General features: G+C 39.2%; 1 protein-coding gene across 1 annotated transcript in view; it reads left to right on the forward strand.

Annotated features, from left to right (window-relative positions):
• Window positions 1-19,667, forward strand: part of TRABD (TraB domain containing) — a 30,323-nt gene that overhangs the window by 5,469 nt on the left and 5,187 nt on the right. The window contains exons 2-7 of the mRNA XM_062491023.1: window positions 5,982-6,044; window positions 8,163-8,241; window positions 10,848-11,014; window positions 11,850-11,990; window positions 17,005-17,115; window positions 18,550-18,689. Coding sequence (XP_062347007.1) covers window positions 6,021-6,044; window positions 8,163-8,241; window positions 10,848-11,014; window positions 11,850-11,990; window positions 17,005-17,115; window positions 18,550-18,689 — 662 coding nt within the window. The 5' untranslated portion in view covers window positions 5,982-6,020. The remainder of the gene's footprint in view (window positions 1-5,981; window positions 6,045-8,162; window positions 8,242-10,847; window positions 11,015-11,849; window positions 11,991-17,004; window positions 17,116-18,549; window positions 18,690-19,667) is intronic.

Below are 19,667 nucleotides of genomic sequence, written 5' to 3' on the forward strand. Positions count from 1 at the left end.
AAATTGAAATGCTTTGAAGGTTCCACAAGCCTTCTAACTACTTGTTTAGCTACCAGAGGTCAGATTTGTAGATACATTTAAGCATACACCTCAGTTACTTATTTGTAAAACAGGGATGTACCTACAGTTCTTTCTCAGAGGCTACAGGATTAACACTTTGAGTACCAAGAGATGTGAGTGCTTTCTGTAATGTTAATGAATATTGTAGCTACCAAAAGTACTAATTGATACATTTAGATTTGTTTGTTGAGGGGATCAAACAAATTTTTGCCTGTTCCTTTCAATAAAAGGTGAACAAGCTGTAGTTTGGTGACTCCTTTCCTAGTTTCTTTACTAACTATTCTGATGTGTGTGCAGCGCATAGAAAATACAGAGCAATTATAACCCTACGGACAACTTTTATTTCCCTCTTGCAGTATCCTTGTTGAGGAAACAAAGTGATGCTTCTGAATTTCTGTATAGCTCAGGAGGAAAACATCCAATAAAAATCTTGTTTAAAAAGTAGCTGACTGTTGTTTTATAGGTAGGAGCATAAGAGGTTTTTTGAGAGCTTTTTTATTGATTCAGTTGAATCACTGTGTGAAGGAAGGAAATTTAGGCAAGACACAGAAAAGGAACAAGTTTAGCCCTACTGTGGGAGGATACTGTAATGAATTGTCTGTGTGGTGTTTGAATTTTCTCATTGAAATGAAACAGGAAAGGGCCTTTTGTTCTTTAACTTACCTTGCTAGAAGCCCTGATTTGGGAGTGCATGTACCTCTTGTGTTCTTGAGACTGCAAGCTAAGAGAGTTTCAGATGCCTAATATGAAGCTAGAACCGAAACCCTTTGGTCGACCAAGGCTATCAAGTATGAAAAATGAGTTCATGAGAAAATTTTGTGTAAAGAAGTGCTGCTGAAGCTGGATTGTATTAGGAAAACTGGAGGACTGATGTGAAATAGCATGGCGGGGAGTTCTTTCTACCTCTGCTTTGCCAGCCTCTGTGCAGGGTAAGCATTGGTTGAGGATGTTGAAATTTTCTGTGTGTTCCATTCTGAACCTGCTGTTTTGGGAAAAATACAGCCTCTCTTTGGCACTACTTTTCTCAGTAGCAGTGGCTGTCCTGTGTGTGCTGTAGGAAGAAGAAGAGCTTGAGAGGAAATAGGTCCCTATCAATGGAGATGAGTAACGGCTAAATTCTAGGTTTGCAGTTTATTCAGTACGCTCAACAATTCCTGTTTGGTTGCCTAGGTATCTTAAGAGTTGGCAAAAGGGCTTCATTTTTTCACACATGTATATATAAACAACGATTTTTAATGGCCCAGTGAATGGCAGGCCCCCTCAGATTAGCAAAGGTGCAATAAGCACAAGAATTCTAAGTTCCTGGAAAAAAGGCATTTGAGGTGGAGATTCAATAATCAAGGAGTTCTTTCAAGAAAATTTCAGAGGCAAAGTCTCATCTTGCTGGGTTATAAGGAGCAAGATCAGACTTCTGTTTGTTTCTTCTAGCTCCAGGAATTTTCTTGGTAATACTCAAAGCAGGAGAAAGAATCCCTGATTAAGACAGTCTCCAGGCAGATAAGAGAAGAAAAATACTTCCTAATCGCTGATCTTTGAGTGCCTAAAAGCTGCATCTCCCAGTGCATGTGTAAGAAGTGCACTGTCACGTCTGAGATTTTCAGTATGTGATATATCTCACAAGGGGCTCTTACAGGCCTTTGAAGTAGCTGGAGGAGGGGAACTGGATTGGTTTCACATATTCATGCCAAATCTCATGATAAGTAGAAACTTGAGGTTATGAGATATTGCAGTATACATATTTTGGAACACTGTAAATAATTGTCTGAACAGTTTTTTTGCCTGTGGCTTTTCAACTTGGGATCAAATTTCCTTCTGTTCCCTGACAAGTTCTTCTGACCATCTCTTTTTAACATTCATCTCCTCTAATCTTCAGTGATCTTTTTTTCCTGGAGGAGTAGTGCTGTGTGTTGCACCTCTAAATGACCGTGAGACTCTTCCCTGCTAGCCAAAATTGTTTAAAATTCGCCTATGGGTGAACAAGCCCAGGCAAATAAAATGCTTTGTTACTTTGCGTCATTTCATTAGGAAAGTAAACTTTGAACAAAAAAGAAGCCCAAAACACAGGTTGGAAAATGAAACTCCAAGAAATTTGGAAATGCATGGATGTAAATTGTTCAGATGGTTGCCAGAATTTGATGTGAATTGGCCCCTTTTCTTGCTGTTGGACATGGTGGAAGGATGTGCATGCAGATTCATGCTCTTCAGTTGGTTATCTGTGTAACAGCAAGGTACATTCAGTCTGCTCTCAGAGACTTCAAATTATATTTCAAATATCATAGCACACATACCTTCTGTGAATACATAGATGTACAAAGATGCTATCTTTCACGTGGATGAACTAGGTCAGCCTGGAGTCTAAGGTGTTTGATTAATTCCCAAAATATATGGACTTTTTCCAGTGCTGCTGAGGAGGATGCTGCTAGCTGAGTACACAACCTTGTCTGTACTCTGATGAGTCTAGAAACAGGTCTTCTGCATGGAAAATTTCACCTCCAGTGTAACTAGAGCAGATCTAAGCACCTGAAAGCAAAACCACAGAATTCCTGGGTTTGAAGGGATCTTCAAGATCATCTAGATCCAACCTTCCTGCAGGTCATAGAAACACCTGTCACTAGACCAGGTTGCTCTGAGCTCCATTTAGACTGGCCTTGAACTCTCACAGGGATAGGGCATTCACGGCCTCTTTGAGCAATCTGTTCCAGTGCCTCACCACCCTGACAGTTAACAATTTTTTCTTGTTAACTAATCTGAATCTAATTTCTTTCAGTTTGAAGCCGTTCCCCCTTATTCTGTTACTACAGCTCTTGTAAAATGTCCCTTTCCATGGTTTTTGTAGGCTCTCTTCAGGTACTGGAAGGCTGCAGTTAGGTCACCCCAAAGCCTTCTCTTCTCCAGGCTGAACAACCACAATTGTCTCAGCCTTTCCTTGCAGGAGAGGTGCTCTAGCCATCTAACAGTCTTGGTGGTCTCCTCTGGACTCAGTCCAACTCAGTCCTCTCCTGGGGACCCCAGAGCTGGATGCAGCACTGCAGGTGGGGTGCTCAGGTGTCCCAGAGCAGAGCAGTGGGACAGAAACACTTCCCTGGCCCTGCTGGCCACGCTGCTTTTGATGCAGCCCAGGACACAGTTGGCTTTCTGTGCTGCAAGTGCACATTGCCAGGTCATGTCTGGCCTCTCATCCAACAGCACCCCCAGGTTCTTCTCAGCAGGGCTGTTCTCAGTCCCTTCATCCCCAGCCTGTATTGATAATGGAGGGTGGGGGGGGTTTGCCCAAGCCAGGTGTAGCACCTTGCACTTACCAAAACTCATGAGATTCCCACGGGCCCACTTGTCCTAGCAGAAAACTGTGTCAGACTTGCCTGTCATTGTGGCTGCCCATTCTCTCATCTGGCCATGGAAGTACTGGTCCATGGGTTCCCTGCAGAGGCTGGACCTGGAAACTGCAGTGAAACAGTGAGCTGGAAACAAACAGCTTGTTTTCTCCAAAGGTGTATGTCAGTTAAAAAACAGTGCTGGTTAGCATGAATAAACTTCAAAAATCTCTCCCCTACCCCCACCAGTATCAGACATATAGTTTAGTTAGTGGTGAGAATGAAATGAGGTTTTCCAAAATGTCACTTGGTGGGGACAAAATACCATGTAGAGCTTTTGGATGGGAGTCTGTTCTTTAAACAAAACAGTTCATTAGTTTGAAGAATACTCTGTAGATAAGAGATGTGTTTTCAAACGCCAGGAGGCCTTAATCAAGCTTAAAACTTTAGGTTGTATTTAGGGCCAGCTGATTAATGGACAGAAAAACACTGTGCTATTTTGCACACAAACCAGTTGAGAACCAAGCCCAAAGCTGAGCATCAGAGTATTGGTACACTCTGAGTGATGCTATAGTTAAACAAGTATTTACTCAGAAGGAAGTTGGTTTCAGCATGTCTGCTACATGCTGTTCCTCAAGTTTTAGTGCTGTAGTTCTTTCTGCAGCTGCTTGATCATCTGAACTGAAAATGCCTTGGTAGAGTGACAGGGGGAAAAAGTGTTGTTTTTTTTAAACTGAGCCTGCTTGCCAGTGTGGTTTACTGCCTAAGTCAACAAGTAGTGAAACCAGTCTATCAGAGACAGGACAGGATAGAAAGAGGTGCTGAGTTTACTTAGGCCCACAAAACTAACAGACTGCCTGCAGTGAGATATGAGTGGGCTGGTGTGTCCCAGTCAGGTTGCAGGTCTCAAGGCAGGGTTTTTTTTTCTGCTGTGCTGTTTTAGATCTGTCTGTACCACCTGTAAATTGTGGAAATACTGAAGCAGAAGAGCAGTTCAGCTTCACCTGCTATTTCAGCTTGCTCGGACATCCAGGTTTCCTTGACTTGACTCCTTTGAAGGCAGGAAGGTCCTGGTTGAGAAATTAGATTGTGCCTTGTAGCAAAACCACTGGAGTGCTTATGTTGCTTGTGCAGATTTCTTGTGTGTTTTTGAATAGCTTGTTGTAATGAAGCTCTTGGACTGTGTGCAAGTGTGTGTTTTTTTGTTTTAATGAGGTATTTGTCTCACAATTCAGGAGTTGTCTGTAGCTGTTGCTAGCTCAAGCTGTGGGGCTCTCTTGGGTTTCATGGGAATTTTGCTCCAGAGACCATGCAGAAGCCAGGATCTTGGCCACTCTGCTTTTTTCTTGACCAGCCTGCAGCTATGATCTTCGGTTTTCTGGCTGACCATGAGCAGTGAACAGCGAGAAGGCACAAATTCCTGAAATCCCTCTGCTGCATGTGCCAGTGGACAGAATTACACTTGTTTCATAATGCCCAGGCAAATTCTCTTTTTAAGAAATGTATTTTATGCAAACCTAGAAAGCAAAATGGCTTTCTAGAAACCAGAATGCAGGGCACTAATCTGACTGCAGGAGACTGTTGTATCTGGGGAAGGGGGAGGCTTGCCATCACATTTGTGTGCTGAAGTATGCTGTCACCCAGATGCCAGCCAGCTTTTCTCCAGCCTCACCTGACCATAGGGCAGGATCCAAACTTGTGTGGCCATTCCTCAGAGCGGGACTGCAATTGTATTCTATGAATAAGTTGTTCAGGATTGCTCTCTTAATTAAATAAAATCAAAAACTGTTCACATGTACTATGAAATAGCTCAAATGGAGGTATCCCAAAATGCTGTAGTAAAGAAGCAGCACTTTCTTTGACTGCTTCAATACTAGTGGGATGGCAGTGAGAATCAGCAGAATAGGCACTAGTCGTGTATTCACCTCTAGAGTACCACCGAAGTCCAATCACAGCACTCTGCCAGCTTCAGGGAGAACTTTGGATTTTTAAGATTCCTTCATCCTTATTGTTAAACTAAAACATGGAAACCATTCACTAGGGGTTTGAAAACCTAGTTTCACAGGTTTGTCACACAGATGACAAACTAGCTACTAGCTGACTGATCTTCTAACCCTAGCATATTTATAAATATATGTGATCACATGATACTGGTAAAACAACATGTATTACTACAGTTGAATATTAAGATTGTGACTGCTCTCCTATTGTGTGCAGCAGTGAAGTCCTAGAAATATAGATGATTCCTAAAATCTGCCTAAAAACTGTTGATGTAGTGCATATGGACAAGACAGAACTACTGATTAAGTTGAGCAAGATTTTTTTTGCAGAAACTGTGCTCTGGCTCAAGAATCATACTAAAACAGGCTAGTTTTACCTTCTGCTGGAAGTGGTGCTGTTGGTTTGTTGTGATTCTTTTAATGGCAATAGAGTTGAAGAAGTGACATTTGTGCCTCTTCAGTTTGCTGCTTTTATTACTTCAACCTTTATTAGAGACTGTAGAGACACATCTTTTTTTTCCCCTCTGACTGTTCTTGAGCAAACGCCATTTATGCCATGGGTAATGCCATTAATTTTTAATTCTCTCCCATTTCTTTTTACTTCTTGTAGTTCTCGTGTGGTTGGTGAAAATAAGCCTACGCTGCAGGAATGCAAGAGGAGCAACAGCCTGAGGTAGGGCTTGGAAATGAAGTTTGTATCTTAGTACAGTTGCAGGGAAGGTCAAGACTGAATCAGCCAGGTTCTTCCACTGATTTTTGGACAAGTTCTGCAAAGTCTTAGGACTGAGAATGCCAGTGTGAGACCCCTTTTAAAACAGGGATGGAGAGCAGAGTACTATTTTTCTTGATACATTTAGGTTCTTTTCAGGTTCTCTTTCCCTCCAGTTGCAAAAGTTAAAAAGGGGTCTTTTCTATTCTACTTGCAAGTGAGGAATTGCATAAAATAGCCTAATTTACGAGATTAAGTCTTTAGAAGAAAAAGATTTTGTTAGTAAATTACAGAAATTGATTATATATGAATAATCTCATTGAACATGGCTGAAGTTCCTTGCCAAATTAAACTGAGATGCTTTTTCTATCCTTTCTGTTCCTTCTCTTCTCCTTTCATATCCATGTATCTCAAAACCTTTTTATGGTATAATACGTGAAGCTCAGGAAATTTTTATCTTATGAAGTATAAGAACGTAGATTCTTTTGTCCTTTTAATAATAAAAAAAAAAGAATAACATATTCCTAATGTGGTGGCTTAGTGCTGTGATGACAAAGCCAGCATAAGTGGCAGGAATAATTCCGTATGTTACAGCTGGATAAATTTTTCCAAAATATTGTGACTAGACTTAACGTATGCAAGCAGTAGAGTCAAGCCATATGTTGTGATCAAAAGCTGAGCTGGTGTTAAATTAGATTTGTGAATGTAATTGCAATTTGCAGTGCAATTGCAGCTTGCAGTTGTCAATGAACAGACTTTATTTGCTTTGTAGTGAAAGGATGATGTGTTGCTGTGAGTATTTTAAACTTTTCACTGTAAAGCTGTAGCACTTTTTTGAGTTTACTCCATGAAACATATCATAACTTTTTCCTTGCCTTCAGTGGGGCCATGGTAAGACACTCAGGATTTGTTTTCTCAAAATTCCTGTTTGGCATAATGGAATGCAAGAAGAAAACAATTACTTTTGTAGAAAGCTGTTAACGATTGGATGTGCTTTGTACAGATTTGCTTTAAACCTTACCAGTTTAAGTACAAAGTAAATAAACCAGTCATTTTAGCTAAAAAGCTGATATCCATCAGGACAGATTGGTTGCCTGCTTGCTGACTCATTGTCTTTCCTTCGGAAAGTACTTAAATGATGATGGGTTCTCATCCTTTCTCTAACTTTTTCACTTAATGTTATTCAGAGATTCCAATTTCTTCCAATAATCATCCTGATGATACTCTGAATTAAGGTAGTTGCCTAAAGGTATTCTATAAGTTAGGTTTCTCTTACTCCTGAGTCTTCTCTTCACTAACTCTGCTATTCTGGTTTGAATGACATTGGCTGAATGACTGGAATTGTTTGAATTCTATGCACAGGTTTTGAAACTTGCCAGTTAATTAAAAATAAGAAAGGTTTCTGTTAGCCCAAGATCTGTATCATATACTTCTAGGGATAATATCTAAGAGTTAGTCTTTGGGAATCTTGTGAATTGCCTTCTGTTCCTTTAGAGAGCAAAACTCTGCACATGCTGTGTGCCTTTCTGACTTTGATTTCTGATATGTGTAAAGTCATAATGCACATAAACTTTCTAAGATGTGATGTGCATATTCTGTAATTGCCTTATCCCAACAAATACTTGGCCCTGACTCTTCTAGAATGGATGTGTTCAGTCTTGTGAGTACTGATTAACTTTGTCAGACTCCTGACAGACTAATGCTGACTGTTACTTCAGTCAAATGGTATAAAATAATCAGTGCACATTTCATTTTTCAACACAGAAAGTGCTGTAGTAATGCAGAGAAAAATTTGTTCTTTTTACCTGGAATCCTGTTTATTTTAAAACTCTGTGTCAGGTATAAATATTATCTCTTAAAATAGGCATCAAGTAGTTAGTTTCAATATGTGCATTCTCATACTCAGACAGCTCAGGAAAAATAGTTGTAAAACTGCAGATGTTTTGAACCGTGACACTTCTTAAATGATTTACTTGCTTGAATATTATCAGTAGGTTCAAATTGAGTAAACTCACAAAGGGAAAGATGTTTTAAAACATTTCATAATAATTCCCAGCTTCCTTTTGGATTTGTTTCATACAGGCTGCTGCAGATCCAATGTCGTCCTCTGATGCACCAGATGATGGCCCAAAGGAAACGTCAAGTGTATCGCAGAATATCTGTATGTTTCTGCTTTGACTGGGGAGGGTGTATCATACTGGAAGGGAAACAAAATCTCCTTGCCTTTTCCTTACCTAAAACAGACAAGGCTTTTAGCAAAAAAGGGAGATGCTAATGAAGTTGTAGTTGATTTACTCTGTTCTTGATTTGTTTCAAGGCCCAATTGTGTAAATCTGATTTAGAAAGAGCAATGACATATCGATTGTCAGTTTGCTGATCCCATACTTTCAAAAGTAGATATTTTTAGATTTAGCAGATACACTCAGCTATTGTTTTAAGCTCAGTTATTGCTTTCTAAGCCAGTGATGCATGTGTTTGCTTTGACAGTCTGGCATCTAGTGATATGATGTTGATCAGTTGTCCCAAGTGGAATGCTTTGCCCATGCTAGCATGATAATGTTTTGGCAAGCCTGCAGGATGTGGCAATAGAAGTAATCCAACCAAAACTGTCTTGTGAAGCCCAGGAAGTATCTTTTCTTACCTGTTAAATGGTGAGATCAAATAATGACAGGCATTTCTCAAGAAGAAAAAACAAAGGCTTCATAGAATTTGCTTTATGTATATTGATACAGTGTTGTGATATTAATGTATACAGTGCTCATTTATAACAATAGGAGCATTCAGATTGTGCTTTCTGGCAAATAATAGGCTCTGAACCACCTTAGGGCAAATCAGTTTGTAACAGCAACACTGCTGAATGATTCCTAGGAACCTCAGCTTTCATGGGAGCAAAGAGAGCCTAGACTGAAGCTATGGAAGGTGTATGCAGATCTAAAGAAGCAGATGAATTTTTTTTATGTTGCTTTTTTCTCCAGATATAGAAGTTGGTTCAATAAAAACCATAGCTGCTCCTGAGTTTTCCTTAGTTGTCCTTAAATTATAACATCTGGTACTGTACCATTATTGCATTTTTTCTTCTTATGAAGCATTATTTAATCCAGTACTGAGTATATGTGTGAGGTGAAAGCTTGAAAAATAAATAGAGATCACATCCTTAATTTAAGGGTTACCAAATATGTAGAAACCACTTTAAAACTGGGGAATCTGAACCATAAATGGCTTTGGGCTAGGAAAGTATTTGAAATAGGTATTACACACGCTTCCCCATGTATTATATTCTCCATTAGGCATCCACTTTTGACCATAGTGGGAGGATATTTGCTTAGGTGGGTTTTTGTTGATCTGCTATGGCTGTTTTCATAATTATGTGACTGAGAGTGCTACAAATGCAACAGCCTTACCTCTTCTTCCTTTTTCAGTCATTTTTCTTACCTCCTCCTTAGTATCACCATCTGTTTTGGCTGCAACATTGTCTCAGACAGTACTGTTTGCAACATACCATGTTCTTGGGTATTGACCATGAAGTAGTAGGTTGCTCAAATGCTAAGACAGATGTTGAAGGGTTGCTTTTGGTTTCTGGGTTGGGTTTCCTCTTTTGTTTGGTAGGCTTTCTTTTAATTTGGCGGGGTTTTTGTTTGGTTGGTTTTTGGTTTGGGGTTGTTTTTTTACATAATGTCTTACAAGATTAGTACTTGTGGGACAGAACTGGGGTCAGAGCCACACAGTTAAACCAGATTCATAAAATGAATGTGTGGTAGGAGGCTGTAATTTATCTGTGTCTTTGACATCCTGCCTACAAACTGTTCACTAACCTTTTTTTTTTCCCCTGGGCTTATGATCCTACTTCTGGAGACCTCTTGAGACCTCTGCTAATTGTGCAGCAGCTTACCAGAGAAAGAGAGTTGGTTGGAAACAAAACTCTGCTTTCCTGCTTGATACTTTTTTTTTCCCTAAGATTCATTACAGCTTAAAAATGACTCTTCAAAGTGACTTTAATTTCCCATTGATGTAGAGTTAAAACTTCTCTGTCTCACTGAGGCTGTCTGGCATTTAACAGAGCTCATAGATCCTACTGTTTTCAATAAAAAACAGCAAGCATGTCAACATAGAGGAGCTAAACTCACGTTGTACCATTTTGGTCTTAAATAGCTGTTGAATCTAGGGAAGAATGATTGGATTCCTAACATAAATACCTCTTGAGATTTAATTTTCCTTTCTATGCTGATCCCTGGTGTGTCAATCACAGAAAAGGCTAAGGTTGGTACTGTAGGTATCCTATATTTGCCAATATGTGCAGGTGACTTTGCCATCATATTCACACCAGTGTCCATGTGTTGCTATCGTTTATATAGGTAAGAATCCCAAAATGGAACACTTTGGATTTAGAATTTTAAAAATGCTCTTTTTTTTTCTTTTTTTTTTTTTCTTTCTTCTCTAATTTAGTGTATACCTTTTCTAAGTATTCTTTGCTTCTCTGTCCACCTCACCTGCCACACAGCTTCTCTCTTTCCCTTACTGAACTGCGTGGACAACCTGTCCCAGTGTCCACAGGGTAGGAAACCTGGACTGAGACCCATGCTTGGAGGCAGCCTCTCCAGTGATGGCACTCTCAATGATGTAGCTTCAGAATTGAATGTAAGATTACAGTGGTAAATCAATGGCCTTTTAGCTCTGCTCTGCTGTTTAGTGGTGACATTTTTATTTTCTGTCTTTCTTACTTGCACTTTATATCATGTGTACTTTTCTATTATTTCTTTACATTTATAGCTGATGCAGATGCATTTAAAATTCTCCTCGAGATGAAGTTGAAGAAGAGGCAGAAAAGACCTGCTTTACCAAGCACTGTGACTGAGCTTGACACTGAGGATGGTTCTAAAGTATATGTGGTTGGAACAGCCCACTTCAGTGACAGCAGCAAAAAGGATGTAGTAAAGGTAAATGCTCAATATGAGCTCTTCAGCAGCATATTTATAATATTTCAACTAAGCACTAAGTAAAATGAAGTTCAGCTCTCTGACTTGGTTCTGTGCTGTAACCTTCAGGCTCAGTTTTTTCTAGTTGGCCATTGGAGGGCTAAGAGCACTAGAGGCAGACATGTTACAGTAGCAATTTTTGATGCAATACATTGCTCTCCCAGCTCAAGTATTTTTAGTTGCCCTTCAGTAAAAAAGGCAGATAGAGCACCAGTGTTGAAAGTAGAAATCTCACTAGTGAAGCTTACGTTGCCTGGATAGTATTGGGCTGTAAAACAATGCTGCACAAAACTTGGATTCCATTTTCAAGCTGCAAATATGTCTGAAGCCCTAGTGCAAGTAGGAGCTATTTCATATTGTGCCTCCTGCAAACTCTGCAGTTTAGAGTGGCTTTATTCAGGAGCTAGAGGGGGAGGAATCTTGTAAGAACCAGGGCTGACAATTCCAGCACAAAATGTATTCTAATTCAGGTTGCAAAATGCTACAGAGTACAGTCAAATTAATTTTGTGAATATGAAAAGTTTAACATGAAGTGTTTCTTCTCTGCTCCCCTTCCCAGCACTTTATGTCCCAAAGCACCCAGTAACTAAGACACTTTTGCTGTCACCTTCCTTAATATTTTTGTCAATGCATAGTTATTTGGAGAACTCTTATTTAATATTCTACCTGGTTTTAATTGAAAATTATTATTGGAATGTGCTTTTAAAGTCCCTTTTCTCTTTAAAGTGTTGATGATATTGGCTGCATTTCTGTTTATTTTTTTCTAAAGCAGTATAAATAAATTAATCTTTTTCAGACAATACAAGAAGTGCAGCCTGATGTAGTTGTGGTGGAACTGTGCCAGTACAGAGTTTCTATGTTAAAGATGGATGAAAAGACATTACTAAAAGAAGCCAAAGAAATAAATCTGGAAAAACTTCAACAAGCTATAAAGCAGGTATGATTCCTACAGTGGGAATTAAAGGTTTATGCTAGGACCAATTTGCAGTCAGAATTGCAAATTGCAATCAGAACCATTGTTCCCACCAGCTGGGAAGCTAATACTGTTGATGTAGGTGAGAGTACTATTACAGTGGCAAAGCTGGGTTTGAGTGGGTTTTTTTTGTTTTCAGATGGAGCGCTGAGGACTTTCTTTTTACAACAGGATTGGTTGCGCAAATTGTTGTCCTTATCAGGAATCCTCCTGTATTTAACAGCTGCTCCATTTGCAGGACACAAGTCTAACTTTGTAATTGCAATGCTCTGATAATATATTTAAATGTGAAATTATTATTCCTGCAATCTGCATCTGTATCACAACTATTTAAAGAGTACTTAATTTTGGTATTTTCTGTTAAGCTGTATTCCTTCTTCATCTTAGTGTGTTGCTCTTTATTCCTACCTATCCACTTGTCTTTTGAGTAGTTTCTAGCTGACAATAGGCCCTGAAGGGGGATTCTGAAAAATCTGGGCTGAAAAGTGTGGGATTCTATTCAAATTATAACTACTCTGGCAGTTTGATGTGGACATGTCTGGATGTGTGTGCAAAAAAAAAAAAAAAGTCCTGTATTTTTTCAGTTCCACCTAGCTAGCTTGCATTTAAATAATTTTAAGATAGGCACAGGGAAACAACGCAAAGTTGACTTAAAAATGACAGGACTCTTGATTAGAATGGCAGTGCATGGTCAGTATTAAAAAGAGTTTGTGTCCAGTTGGATGAAGAAATTAATAGATTGTTATTTTGATTGTGTGGTAACTGTATAATGGATTTGCTTTATTGATGTAACTGGGGACTTTCCAGGACTGCACCCCCATAGGAACATAATGTGCATGCATGCAGAAGCACTTGCAGTGGCTCGGGGCTATGCAGTGTGTGTGCTCATACAAAGGGTCTCAGGGCAGGCTTTCTGACTCTCTGAGTTAGGCAATAATTTCCTGTTTTCTTTATTTCTGCCCTGACAAAGGAAAAGACACTGCAAAACACTTGTATATTGCATGAATTTCTGCATCTATCTGTTTATCTTAGGTAAGGTGGATTGTTCTGATGCATGTAGCCAAAATGCATGTTCACAACAGCTGGAACAAGGTGTAACTGGGTGTCTTCTGACCTTGTGAACAGGCACAGAAACATTTTTTTTTCTTTCTATCAAAGCTAAATGCAACAGTTTCTGTTGTGTTAAGAGGAAAAGGACAACGAAAACAAAGTAGCAAACTTTTTTTCTCTGTGATGTAAATTAGTATTGTCAGCTTTGCAGTTACCACTTCCTACTAGGGCTGAAAGTGATCTTGTGTGCAGACAGTAGAAAAACACAGACTCTCTTGGCTCCAAAGCCAGAGAATGCTCCAAGGATCCTTCCTATTCTTACAGCTCAGTATTAGTCTCCTTTACATTATTTGCAGGAACTATGCAAAAAATACAATTTGAACATTGGGTCTTTTAAAGAACATATTTCTCTATCTGTGTTCTCAACCAAAAAATCCCCCAACCTTCCCCTTTGAATCACTAACAGCATGGATTGTGTAGGGAAAACCAGGAAGAACAATCCAACTGTCTCATGCCAAATTATACTGTCTGTGTTTTTCTCTGATAAAAGTCAAACCAGCTGGTAAGTTGCCTTAGTTGCCTCCTCTCATTGAAATGAGACAGGCTCAAAAGCTACACTAAAAGTCAAAGCTGCCTTCAGCTTTCATCCTTGAGTTTGGAAATGAGGAAAAAAAGCTCAAATGGTGTCAATCACTACATAAATATTGAGCACTAAAATTGGATTTCATTGCTCTTAATTGAAACTGGAAATGGAGGAGAATGTTAACATGAAACATACATATTTGGAATGGGTCACTGGCATCCACAGCTTATCAAGTAACTGCTTCAGTTTAAAACCAGACTTCCTTTAGCTCCTTCTTGAATTTCAGAACCCTTACAGCTGTTAGCAGAGAAGTACCTGTTTGCTTTCCATTAAGCAAAGCAACATGGTGCAGACTGATATCTGGCTCAAATGTAGATTACCTGGAGATGTGCAGTGACAGTTGGCTTAAACCAAACTGGTAAGACAGGTTGTCTCTTCTCCCTGGCTTCCTGGTTCCACTATCCCTTCTATGTCCTTACCATGGCCCTGTGATAGCTTGAGTAGGGCTTGTTTTTTTGCTACATCATCTCTGGGTGGCTGTAAGATTGCTGCTCTTGGCACAGAGGGGCAGTTGAGTAACCTTGCTCTGGGAACAGAAGAGAAAGTGAGCTAGTGACAGCAAAATCATAGCTTAACTTCTTTTTGACTGAAGTTACCTGTGGAGGATTGTAATGTTCATTCTGGCTAGTGAAAAAAAAGCTCACCTTTTGCACTGTGTAATATAGCCCTCCGTGTTTAGGTAAACCACAGGGATAGTCCTCTTAAATAAAATGGGTATAACATGAATGGATAGATGATAGGTACATCCATATGGACAGGAGCAGGCTGCTGTTCACTTGCTACCTTCACTTGTGTTTTGAAGGCTAGCCTCCAGTGGTCTTGCAGCAATAGGAAAACCAGTTCCAGGCTCCAGATGTGAAGGCTGTGCTGCCTTCCTTCATGGGAATGAGGGTTTTTAAAAGAATTGTCAATGAAAGTTCACATGGCTTGTTTCTGCACTCGGTGTTGGATCAGTGTTTTGTTATGCAGTCGAAGAGTAGCTCCAAGGCCCCCTGCACAGGCTGTGCTCCCACACATAGTGAAAGTGTTCTTTGCGTGGCTGTTGCTCTCTTCCTGCCCTTTCTACTATCTCTGTGCTAGCTATGTGTCCACTAGTGTATCTTCCCTCAGTCATCCTTTCCCAAGCTTCATGAGTATTTAGTATGTTTAATCTCTTCTCATATGTTTGGTATTTTCTTGCACATTTTCTGGTTGAAGTATCTTGTTTTCAAGGCAGGAGTCTGCTAAAGATAGTACAGCAGTGCTTTCATGTTTTGCTCTTGTTCCTCTCACAGTAATCTCTCTTACTCTTCTTGCTTTCTGACTGCTATTGAACATTGAGCTGATAAAATTGGTGGTTTGCTTTCTCTTACCTGTGTGCTAATAGCTTTGCATCCCTCTGCCTGTGCAGTTAAATTTTTTTTATACTTGTGAATTGCTATGTTTATGGATGTTGCATCTAACCTATGAAATTATTCCCATCCAGTCAGGATTTAATGTATTTTTGAAATCAGCTTTCCTTGATACAACAATGAATAATCTAGTATAGGTAATAACCTTCTTTACTATGTTTTGCTCTCATAATATTTTTTCCTTTTTTTTCTTTTTATCCCCTGATGGTATCTGACTGACCAGTTGTTGCTGGCTCTGCTACCTACATACATAAATACATTGTCACTCTATCTCCATGCTAAACAGATATGGCAGGCACTAAGTATCATGCAGGTTAAGAGCACAGATAATTTGGAAACACTTCAAAGATGTATCCCTCTGTTAGCCAACAGGAGGAATCTTCCTGTCACAGTGTAAAAAATACAGTTTCAGGTGCTTCAGTCCTGAAGGAGAGATCAGCCAGCAAATAACTTCAGACTGCATTATCCTAGGGTATTTTTTGTGTGTTTTTTTTGTTTGTTTGTTTGTTTTGGGGGAGGGGGTGGGTGGGTGTTGTGAGTATCTTTTCTGAACTTCTGGAAACTTCTACTGTCCAGGCACTTTAACTGGATCTCAGGGATGCTGTGAAATCACTTTTTTTTCTCCTGTTTCTTCCTTGGCTCTCCCCAGAAGCCCAGCACTTGACTTTCTTCCATGCTTGCTAGCTTGTAGTATCATAAAGCAGGTAATAAATTGGCTTTGAAAATAACCCCTTTCTTCTGCCAGTTCTGGCCCTCAGTGACTCGTGACCCCATTTAATGGCACAAGCCCACCCACAGCCTTTGGAGAGGTCACACAAGCGTTGGATCTGGCACAGGGCAGGTCATTTGAGCAAGGAACGGAGAGCAGAACCTCTCTCTGGTAACTTCCAGCAGTTATATTAAGTCAGGCTATCCTATGTAGCCTCATCTTCAGTTGCATGAAGCTGATGATATAGCAGGAAATTAACCTTTCTTGAGGGAAGGGGCGGTGCCCCTTTTGGCAGAATTATGGACTGATGGCAAATCAGAGGAGATGTGTAACCAAGGTGCAGGTTATGCTATGGGACAGGTAATGTTTGTTCATTGAGTCCTAATCATGAAAGTAACTTGTTGAGGACAGCCAGAGCTGGACAGAAGGGATGGATTTGAGATGTTCTTTTAATTCTTTTTGTAAAAGGTCAGGAAAGGAAAACTTTGTTCAAGTATACATAGAAGAAATCATTTCTTTCTCAAGATGAGTTTTGATTTTAAGTCTAGTTCAAAAAAGCAATAGAGAGCCTTCAATCTTCTTGTAGGACTCACTCATACTCAGGACTGTGAAGTCTCTTAAGATCTTGTGTGCTGAAATCATACACTGCAATTTCTTGTACAATGTTGGATTCTCCATGTTTCTTCATCTAATCAGTCTTCAACCTAGTGTTTGTCACAATTGTAGACATTTCTGGGATTAGACCACTGGCTGTTCACTCCAGTATTTCTAGGACATGGCATTCACTGTACATTTAATGTAAATGCTCCTGTGATATCTTTTTTTTTTGTATCCAGATAGGTCAAGAAAAATTAAATGCACAGTATTAACTATTTAACCATTAAGTTGTTCAGACACTTTCTTCAAGAAGACAGAGTAAATATAGACTGAAATAAATCTAGCTGACCTTCTTTATTTTCTTAACCTGCTGTACATTTTTCTTGAAAGGCAGAATACTTTGGCTGCAGGGTGAGGTAAACTGATAAAACTGAAATATGGGCTGTATTGATCAGTGAATTGGCACCAAAATGTAGTTTCAGTGCTGTTTCTTCATTAAAATAATTAATTTTTTTTCACTTCTGTAAATAGTGCATTCTTTAGCCTGTTGACTTTGTTTTTTATATGTTTTTCTCTCTCTTCTTCTAGAATGGAGTCATGTCTGGATTGATGCAAATGCTGCTTCTGAAAGTTTCTGCTCACATCACAGAACAGCTGGGAATGGCCCCAGGAGGAGAATTCAGGGAGGCTTTCAAAGAGGTATGAACTTGAAATGGCTTTTCTGAGGTCAGATTACTGGCCTTCTGCTTCCAGAGTTGAACTCAAAAAAACTCTTTTGTTGTTGCCTAGAAAAGAGCACTCTGGCCATAGGGTGAAGCCAGTCTGCCAGTTTGCCATCTGCTGGAGCCAATGAAGTAGTAAAAATAATTTTTTATTTCAAACTGTATCTTAAGATACAAAGATTTGTAGGTAAAAGTTGTAGGAAAGTAATTCCAAAAAGGCTTCAAATGTGAGGGCTTTTTCTGATTATATTTCTGAAGACACTTGTTTTCATTAATAATTTAGTTTCTTTTAAATACTTGTTTCTGAATTCTGGATATTGATCTTGGTCCCACTGTTGGTGGTGTCAGGATTTCAGGCTGTGCAAACCAGCTCTAAAGGATTAATGAGATCAGACATGCTCCATTCATCTACAAAGATTGGGGAAGTGCAGTGTTTCTGTTAACTGTTAACTAACTGGTCTGTTAGTCCTGTATGGTCTTTTGACATGATCTTTTGTGCTACTGCCAGCAGTGATACCTGGAACTAAACAGTAGCTGTTTAGCTACTACTCTTTTATTTTGTCTGAGAATACTGGGACACTATTTTCTGTATATGTATCCATCTTGCAGAATGTATCTTGCTCTTTTTATGTAAATTGTGTACTAGTAAGGAAAACTGAGAGAATATTGCTGATAAGCAATCTGGAGTAATTTGGTGTATTTATCCTTAATAAAAAGAAAACTTCTTAAAGGTTTATTTTCTTGAGCATTCTAGACCAGAATGAAACCATTTTAAGTGTTTTCCGTTTTAAGTCTGAAAGAAAAAAAATTAGCTCTGTCCTATTCTAAAGTGATTACTGGAAATTTTTAAACAACTCTGCAAAGGAAAGAATTTTCTAGAAATTCTGTACTGTGCTAAAATTTATGAGTGTGAGCTACAGCCAAGTCTCACATTATCATGTGGTATCTGCCATCAATTGTTGTCTCACAAGCTCTTTAATGTGTTTTACCATGACCAAATGTAAGGTTGATGATCCTGACAAATCCTGGGTGAAAGCACAATGATGACACTTGGTTCACCTCAGACTTTATTCAGGCCCAGATAGATATTGAGCCCCCTTATGTAGTAATAATCAGAAGCTTTCTGCTTCAGTAGAAGTAACTTCAAGAGTGTGCCATCCCAATTTAATGTTTTTACTGTAATACCTACTCCATTGTGTAGCGGATTTATTCCTTTAGGAAGTAATGTAGTAGTATTTTATAAATTGTATTTACTGCAAAGCCAAAATACTTTTTTTATGTTGAAGTATGACACTACTTGCTCTTTTTTAAGATACCTTGTATAACACAGTATATCCTTAACATTTGCTAATAGGAATGTGCTGTGGTATAGTATGAAATGTTGACTAGTTATTTGTATTTTCTCTTTCAGGCCAGTAAAGTACCTTTCTGTAAATTCCACCTGGGAGACCGACCCATCCCTGTTACATTTAAGAGAGCAATTGCTGCGCTTTCCTTCTGGCAAAAAGTCAAGCTTGCTTGGGGCCTTTGCTTTTTATCTGACCCCATCAGGTATGAATAAGCACCCCATACGTTTTATGTTTGGGGTGGATTATTCAATTCTTCAGTTTGACTTTAGTATGAGGGTACCCAGCCTGGTGCAATGAAATTTGAAGTAAGTGAGAAGGATGAATATACAAACTATCCTGCAATAATATGTATTTTTGAAGTGAAAGCTGTCTTTCAAATCTTGTGTCAGGTCTTGCTTTAATTGTCTTTCACTGCATGACTTCCAGGTGAAGTGTAAGATCAGTATAGCTCTAGTATACTTTAAAAAAATTATTCTAAGTTATTATTTTATTATTTTTACGCAGAAAATAAATAAATATTTTCCACTGCTGTGTGTGGCTATTGTAGATAAGAGAGAGTAAAGGCCTCAGTACAATAATTTGTATGTTCTTAAGAGTTCCACGTACAGCCATCAACAGGAGATTCCATGGAAAATAAAGTAATAATTCAACATTAAAACTGTCAGTCTGTTGATGTTTCTGGGTCTGTTGAAAGCTAGCATTTCTCCCTTAGCTTGTGCTGATGTTTGTAGTGCTCTTTTCATCTTGGAAACTAAAGGAAGCCCGTTTGACATAATTCTGTAGTAGTCAGTGCCAAAACAGATCCTTTCATTGCCACAAGCTATTACCCACAGCTATGGGTGCTAACAGAAGGGTTTATAGCACCTATGAAAAGAATAAAAGCTCATTTACTCTTGCAGTTCTTATTTTGCATTTCCTGCCTGCTTGATATTCTTCTATTCTGGGAATTGGTTTATAACTCTGACTTCCCTGCTAAAGACCTGTGATTGACACTAGGAACCTGCAGATCTCTTTCCATGCCCTCAGACTGTGCATTACAGTGTGCCTTTTTTGTTTGTTGAGTCTCTATGTGTTCAGTGATCAGATCTGCTTCTTCAGCAGAGCTGTGTGTAGGCTCTTCTAAGCTTATTAATACACACTGAAAGTGGGGCACCATGGTAACTCCTGCCTTTGAAGCCCT

This window comes from Cinclus cinclus, chromosome 4 (assembly GCF_963662255.1).
Source record: "Cinclus cinclus chromosome 4, bCinCin1.1, whole genome shotgun sequence".
Classification (NCBI taxonomy): Eukaryota; Metazoa; Chordata; class Aves; order Passeriformes; family Cinclidae; genus Cinclus; species Cinclus cinclus.